Consider the following 7,675-nt stretch of genomic DNA (forward strand, 5'->3'; position numbering starts at 1 on the left):
TACCTATTAGGTTCCAAATTTGACTAAACTTTTCTACTAATCTGTCACTGGAGATTTTTCATCTTCATAGAGATTCTAAGATATTCAAGCTTTTCCCAGATTGAGATGGAGATCTTCCAGATGCAGGTATTTGCTAGTTTGAACAAGTCGAGGAACATCAAGTTTTAACATTTGGATATGAAATCTAAGAATTAATCCTCAACTTAGAACATTAGCATCAATATTAATCAAGGTATGTTAATGAAGGCTAGCCTTATCACTAGACAACTCAAGAACTATAAACATGCTTAATTAATCAGGTTGTGAGTTGCAGTTGTTATATTTGATCTGATTATGAGTATGCAACTGAGAATTGGGAATTGTTGTTATATATGCATGCATGTTTGCTTATATTTACAGGCATGAGTTGCAAATCTCAATTGGAACTTAGTCACACTACAAAAAAAAATTGCAATGGCCACGGCGCAATGCCGTAGCAAAAGCCTCTTTTGCCGTCGCAAAAGAGTATTGGCGACGGCTCTGCGACGGCAATGCTTCCGACGCCGTTGGTGGCGTCGCCAATGTTATTTGCCACGGCAATTCCCCGTCGCAAGACTATTAGCGACGGCAAACGTTTGCCGTCGCAAGAATTTTGCGACGGAAAAATGCCGTCGTAAATACCAATGGCGACGCCACCAACCGCTACTGAAGTTTTTTGCCGTCGCCAAAAGTCATTTGCTACGGCAAAAATGCCGTCGCAAAAATATTTTTTATGAATAAAAAAAAATTTGACATGCAAATATGCATGCCAATTTTTTTTTTTTTATTATTATTTTTTTATGAATAAAACTATACAAAAGGAATGAAGCTTATATAAAAAGAAATGTTACATTTTAATTTTCCTCATGAATGTTACAAAAGGAATGGAGCTTCTACCAAAATTTACAAGATTAAGCTTTACAAGTTAGTTATTTTCCTCTACTTCAAGATAAACTTTGCAGGATCTTCCTTGATCTACTTCACATACCAATTACTCTAGTGTTGTTGCAAGCCTCCTATAACAGAAAGTCAGAAATCTTCAAGCAGTCATTAAAGAAACAAAAAGCTAGAAAATTAATGGGAGATGTACATGACACAGATATTGTTCATACCAGTAAATACAATTAATGCTTCACTTGAACTCTTAATTACTTTTTGACATTTTGAGTCAGCAAGTATGTGAAGTAGTTCACCTACTCTTTCTTCGACATTAAAGCTAGAGTAGTTGATTTGAAGAATGCTAAATCCATAGTTCCATACTTACCTCGAAATATATGTCTGAATTTCCATTCATTATCATGGAGATCCAGGGTACCTTAAAATGAACTCGGAGATCGCTGCCACTGGCTTTTTGCAGGCTGATTTATCATTGCAAAACAATAAAACCATTAGATTTTCATGAACACTCAATAACTAAAACTTATACTAATTTCTTTAAGGCTAAGAAACAAACACGTTAATTAAAACTCATCATAAACCCACATCATATATAAGTGATCACTATAGAAACTAACCCAAAACCAAAACTCATTATAAACCCACATCAACCGAGCTCACAACTATCTTACCCTTCTTCAAATTTAAACACAAAACCCATTCATGGCAATTGTGGGATTCTGTATCTTGGCATATCATATAGTCATTGGATTCATGTTTAGTGTTTATCTAGGATGTGGTTAGTTTAAGAAGTAGGCCGGCCATGGCCAAGTTTACCATTCCGGGAATGCTACTGGAACAATGCTTGCTAGGCCAAAGCCAATGCTTAGAATAAACTGCAATACTTCTAAATTTAATTGAAAACCAGAAGAAAAGAAGAGAAAAGAAATAAGGAATGTTTTATTTCTTTTGACTTTTGCAATACGTTCTACATAGAAACAAATATGTAATGAACCTTGACATCCGGACGAATATGATTCAATTCATATGCATAAGTCTAAGTTACATGCACTGTAAATAGAATTCCAAGTTACATGCATAGGTCTCAAATGACAAACAGGACGTGCTCATAATAGTACATGTGTCTCTAGGTTGATGAAAGAAGAGCTAATAGTATAGTTATCACAACTCCCAATCGTATAAATGCATCAATAGAACATAAGTATTTCATGACAGATATGAATGAACAAACATGTATATTCAAAAAGTAAAAGTGTAAACATCAATTGATCTGTAGAAACGATCATGATAAAGGAGGTATATATTCACCTCTCTTTGATGAGCAACTCCAAATTGGACAGACCAGAGATTCCAAATTCTACAAAAAAAAAATTAAAAAAATCCAACAATAAGTATTGTATTTGTATCATAACAAATGTTATATCATACAACCTAGCTCTGTTATATCATAATCAAGTGTTGCAAGGATACATTCAATCCGAGACTTAAAATTACAACATACCTCATACTTGTAAGGAAATGCTTACTCTATATTTGAGTACATTGGGTCGACGTTCTGATTTCTAAATTGACTTATCATTCTCTTTTATGATTCCATCTCCATCGAAGGAGGCAAAGTAGAAAGCCTGAAAGAAAAAAAATGTAGATTGTTTACCTTGGCAACTATAAGATAAATTGAAGGGTCCGGCTCTTTTTCCTTCACATCATCACCTGCATAAAAAACAACAGAAATTATTGAAGTTAAATATCTGACTCTCTTAAATAACCAATTCGATCAAATCAGCTCAATCAGGAAGCGTTATTACTGAAACAAAAAGGTTCCTGAACAGTGTCACAATGCATTAAGGTGGTGTTTGTTACGTGGGACTATTATCCTCCACCTTATTCCCTATAATAGTCTAGGACTCTTCTAACCTGGGATATGCTATGTTAATACTTGACCCATGTTTGGTACTGCTTAGGACTAAAGAGCAAAATAGTCAAAATAGTCCTATCCCATGTTTGTTTGTGTATTGAACTAAAAGTTGGTAATTTATAGAGACATAAACGATTTTATGAGTTTGTGAGAAGAAAAGAAAATTGGAATGAGAAAGCTGAAGACAAATCCTAATCTGAAGACAAATCCATAAATTGTATCCCTTACGTGACCAGTTATAGTTACTTGGTCAGTGACATGGTCAGTTACGTGACCAGTTATAGTTACTTGGTCAGTGACATGGTCAGTTACGTGACCAGTTACAGTTACTTGGTCAGTGACATGGTCAGTTACTTGACCAGTGACATGGTCAGTTACTTGACCAGTGACATGGTCAGTTACTTGACCAGTGACATGGTCAGTTACTTGACCAGTGACATGACCAGTTACAGTTACTTGGTCAGTGACATGGTCAGTTACTTGACCAGTTACAGTTACTTGGTCAGTGACATGGTCAGTTACTTGACCAGTGACATGGTCAGTTACTTGACCAGTTACATGACCAGTTACAGTTACTTGGTCAGTGACATGGTCAGTTACTTGACCAGTTACATGACCAGTTACAGTTACTTGGTCAGTGACATAGTCAGTTACATGATCAGTTACGTGACAAGTTACATGACCAGTTACAGTTACTTGACCCAGAATTGATCAACATCCAAAATCAATGAAAATAAACAACCAAAGAAGAAGATAAAAACACAGACGTTGTTAAAAGAAAGAAAAAAAAACCCAGAATTGATCAACATCCAAAATCAATGAAAACAACCAACCAAAGAAGAAAATAAAAACACAGACATTGTTAAAAGAAAAAAAAAACCAATCTTGAAATTGATCAATTCTTAGCAAATCAAGCTACCCAGATACCAATTGTTACAACCCATAAACAATTGTTAATAGAAAATCAATCCATAGTCTTTAATTTAACAAATCACAGTAGATACATGAGAAGAAGAAGCTAGACGGGGTTGAAGGGAAGAGGGAATCAGAATCACAGTAGCCCCACACACGTACACCGCAAGTTCAAAGGAAAAAAATCATATAGGACAGAACTTATCTATAGTCATGTTTTCAGTTTGAGAACCTAAGAACCTACGTCAAAGATAAATACAAAATACAAAAATAGTAGAGTTAAGTAACAAATAAATTACATTGCCCTGAGCTTAATATACTGTAAGAGATAGATAGAAGCACCTTGAGTCCAAATTAATTACATTCCATGAGAGAAGCCTTTGTCACAATAGCAATACTTGTGCAATTGTTATCGAACTTGTGCAATTGTTATCATCGATCACCATGTTTGATAACAATTGCAGCAATACTTGTGATATTAGACTTACATATTGATGTGAATAGCATTCTTCTAGACCCATGGTTGTTGTTTTCTCTACAAACCTGCTTAAGTGTTAACAAGAAATCCATATAAGAACGTTAATATTCAGTCTATTTTAACATACTAAAATTCAAGGACTGACAAAGGTGTGAAAGCCTTTCAAACAGATTGTTTCGTAACAAGGTTGCTGCAAATTTGAGAAAATTTCAGAAGACTGGTAGCAAGAAAGAAAAATTCACCAACAACTACTCTTTTCAGTGATTTCATGCAAAACTCTCCAGATTTGAAGTAGACATGTAAAGCTACTATTTTGCAAAATTTCAGGTCATTCGCAGTTCAAATGAGTGGTCAAACAAGAATCCAAAGTAACAGAAAATACTGATTTCTGCAGAAATTCTGAAACAGTGCAGTAATTTCAAAATGGCATAAGTATTTCATTTTAACTCCGTTTTTCATGAAACCAAGCTCAAAATGATCATTGAAGAGTCTATTTTAAGCTATCAAAAACCGAGAGTAAAACACGAAGTATAGGGTTTTCGAAAATCATGGAATAGCCCACTGGTTCAGCTTGGGTGCTGTCTTTGAGGCATAACTTCAAACACATGGTGTGCAGTAATTGAACATTCTAAATAAGCAACAAACAAAATTGAAAAGAAAAATACTAGAGGGTAAGACATAATCGGAATACTAGTGGGTTCATGAAAGCCATACCTGAAGCAACAAATCGATATCCCTAGGCAAAGTGGGTTCTTGGCCAGGAAAGTAAGGATATTTACCAGCAGCCTAAAAACCCAAAATCCAATCCCAATTTAACTTACCCAAAAAGAAAAGAAAAAATCTACACTAGAAAAAGAGTAGAAAACTGAGTTGGGTTACCTTCTGAGGAAAAGCCCAAACATGGAGATGTGAATTTATTACTTTGGTGCTCTGGGCTCCCCTACAGCCATTGTTGCAGCAGATAGTTTGGACTGGGTTTTTCATGTGAATCTATGCGAGAATACACCGACCTAATTCTAATTCATGTGCCACCAAACTGAATTCAAAGGAAGATGAAGATAAAAGGTGTTAACCTAAAAGAAGCTACACTTGACGAACGAGAGAGGAGAGAGGTTATCGATTCGCTGCCAAGCCGGGGAGGGCAGGATACAACATGCACAGTGGCCATGGCTTCCTTTGGTCTGTGAGAGAGCCGCCAAGGAGGTAAAGATGGAGGTCGATCTGAGCCATTTGCAAGTATAGATCTGAGATGAGATGACATGAACCCTAAGGCCAGCGAATCATCAACTACATGAATTTCACAACCTGATTTGGGGTTTTTGATTCCATTCAAATTTGATTCCACCATGTAAAGGAAAATTGGTGAGATTAGGGTTTGAAGAACTTACTGGAATTGAATCAACGGTAGAGATTTTTGGACGGCGGGAGAGAGAGGGCTCTGCTCTACGCCCCTCTCGAAGTCGTCGATCGTATCCGGAGAAAGGAGAAGAGGAGAGAGAGAAGGGGTTTAGAGAGTGAGCGTCACACCGATGGGAACCATTTCCTTAATAAAAATGAAAAATAAAAATAACAAAAGGCAACTAATGCACCTGAAGAAAGCTAAAAAAAGCTACGGCAACTATAGCGTAGCAAGAATCGGGACAAATTTAACTACGGCATTAAAGATGCCGTCGCAATTGTATCAGTTTTTATGCCACGGCGTTAATTTGCCGTCGCAAACCAATTTTAATTTTGCGACGCCTTGTTTCCCGTAGCAAATTTATGACCAATGGCGACGGCATTTTTGCGCCGACGCTAACTGCGGTGGCCATTGCAATTTTTTTTTGTAGTGGTCATTATCATATTAGTCTCACTGTTATTAGAATTCTTTGGTTTCACATTAGTCTTGAAATTAGATTGTCAGTATTGATCAGTCGTGTGTTTCTTGAATAAGTGATATAGAGGTTATTTGATCTCCGTCTTTTGATATTGAGATTCAATTGTGAAAATCAGAAGGAAGAAGAGCAAAGGAAGTTATGTTTGAAGAAGAAAAAACTCAGGACTAGCATTTTGTTATTATGTCCATGCCTTATTCACCAAAATGATTAACTAATCCTTTTGATATGATAAACTGATTTCAGTGGGAGAGGAGAGGCAACCGCCAATACATGCAAGCCGATATTGATCAAGTGCGAAATGAGTGGAGGAAGTTTGTTGTCAACACGTGTATGAACCATGAAGTAGCGTGCTTGTTGGTGGTATATTTTTGATAAGGAAAGCAACTTTTTTGTGCTTCTCTGCTGGTACATTAGCATACACCATGTGTGGCATGTTTTGGAACAATAGATATATATGTGTACATTGTCATTCTCATTTGATGGTTTGCAATGTTTGTATTTAACGACATACTGTTCATTTGGTAAATGGACCAAATGAATGCACAATCTAATTCAGGAATGGGATGTTCAAATGATTGCACAACATATTAGATATAATGATCACTGCCTGTTGTCTGAATGGCCAAAAATGGGACTAAAACACATTGTAATCAATCATATCACACATCGGTTTTTAACGAATCAGTGTCTTCTAATTTATACTCAGACAACATAATTAATTGAACTCTATTGTCCTAAAAGTTAATCACACAACAGAATTAATTGAACTCTGTTATCGTAAAAGTTAATCACACAATAGAACCAATTGAACTCTGTTGTCTTAAAGTTAATCACACAACAGATATAGTCCAAGAACTGAAGTTTGAAGATCAATTAGACAACAGACAAAATAAAAATATGTTGTCTGACACGCTTAACATACAATAGCTTAAAATTGGCACTGTTGTCTGAAGAAATGGCCTCAACTGCTGCGCAGCTGTGCTTGGCATCTACTGAGCCATCACACAGCAGTTATAACACATACCCGTTGTCTGTGTGTTTCTCAGACAACTGTATTCCACCGTTGTTTGATTTTTCATCAGACAACGGTTCGATCTACAACGGTTGCCCTCCAAATCCCACAACTGTTTTATGCCGTTGTCTGATAAGGTTTTTGGTGTAGTGGTAAGGTCATATTGTTAGTTTTTTTTCCCCTTTTTTTATTTTTTTATTTTATCAATTATGCAATTTGGAGCTCAGTTGGTTAGTGTTATAAAGTATGGTTATGCAGGGTGCTTCAAATTATCCAAACTCGTAGTCAGTCTTAAACAATTAATTATACCAAAAAGCTTATGAATTAAGAGCTCCAGTGATTGATATTTTGTTCTCCATTTGAAGTACTTTGTTTATCTTTTAAATGAAATGTTCAATCATAAGTGGTGATATCTTATTGGTTCTTGAATCTTTGATTAGTGGGAGGAAAGATTGGTTGGGATGTGGGGGAAGAGGTCATTAGGGATTTGCATGTTGATTCGGTACGCCAAGTCATTATTATATGTTAATGTCAATGTGCAGACGCAAATCTTATCCAGAAACAAG

At 36.1% G+C, this 7,675-nt stretch overlaps 1 protein-coding gene across 4 annotated transcripts; it reads right to left on the reverse strand.

The window, feature by feature from the left end:
* Positions 1–894: 894 nt before the first annotated feature.
* LOC121051104 lies at positions 895–5,226 on the reverse strand. 4 transcript variants are annotated; one of them, XR_005805141.1, is made up of 7 exons: positions 5,100–5,226; positions 4,935–5,006; positions 4,231–4,285; positions 2,442–2,625; positions 2,224–2,272; positions 1,283–1,376; positions 895–1,034 (listed from the first exon to the last, which is right to left on the reverse strand). XR_005805141.1 is itself a non-coding variant. In XM_040513090.1 (7 exons), exons 1-6 carry the CDS (start codon positions 5,202–5,204, stop codon positions 1,315–1,317), a joined length of 399 nt encoding a protein of 132 aa, XP_040369024.1. In that variant the 5' UTR covers positions 5,205–5,226; the 3' UTR covers positions 895–1,034; positions 1,283–1,314. The 4 variants fall into 4 exon arrangements, 2 of the variants coding, with proteins under 2 accessions (XP_040369024.1, XP_040369023.1); XM_040513090.1 differs by having other exon boundaries at positions 2,570–2,625; XM_040513089.1 differs by having other exon boundaries at positions 2,570–2,625; positions 4,231–4,288.
* Between the last annotated feature and the right edge of the window lie 2,449 nt (positions 5,227–7,675).

This window comes from Rosa chinensis, chromosome 1 (genome assembly GCF_002994745.2).
Source record: "Rosa chinensis cultivar Old Blush chromosome 1, RchiOBHm-V2, whole genome shotgun sequence".
In the NCBI taxonomy this organism is placed as follows: Eukaryota; Viridiplantae; Streptophyta; class Magnoliopsida; order Rosales; family Rosaceae; genus Rosa; species Rosa chinensis.

Bases quoted from the DNA above. Each gene is read 5' to 3' on its own strand.
- LOC121051104 (XM_040513089.1), bottom strand. From the start codon at position 5,204: ATGAAAAACCCAGTCCAAACTATCTGCTGCAACAATGGCTGTAGGGGA. The intron at 2,626-4,230 runs GTAAGTCTAATA...TTTTTTATGCAG, and splicing joins AATGCTATTCACATCAATAT to GTGATGATGTGAAGGAAAAA. The intron at 1,377-2,223 runs GTGAATATATAC...ATGATAAATCAG, and splicing joins GAGTTGCTCATCAAAGAGAG to CCTGCAAAAAGCCAGTGGCA.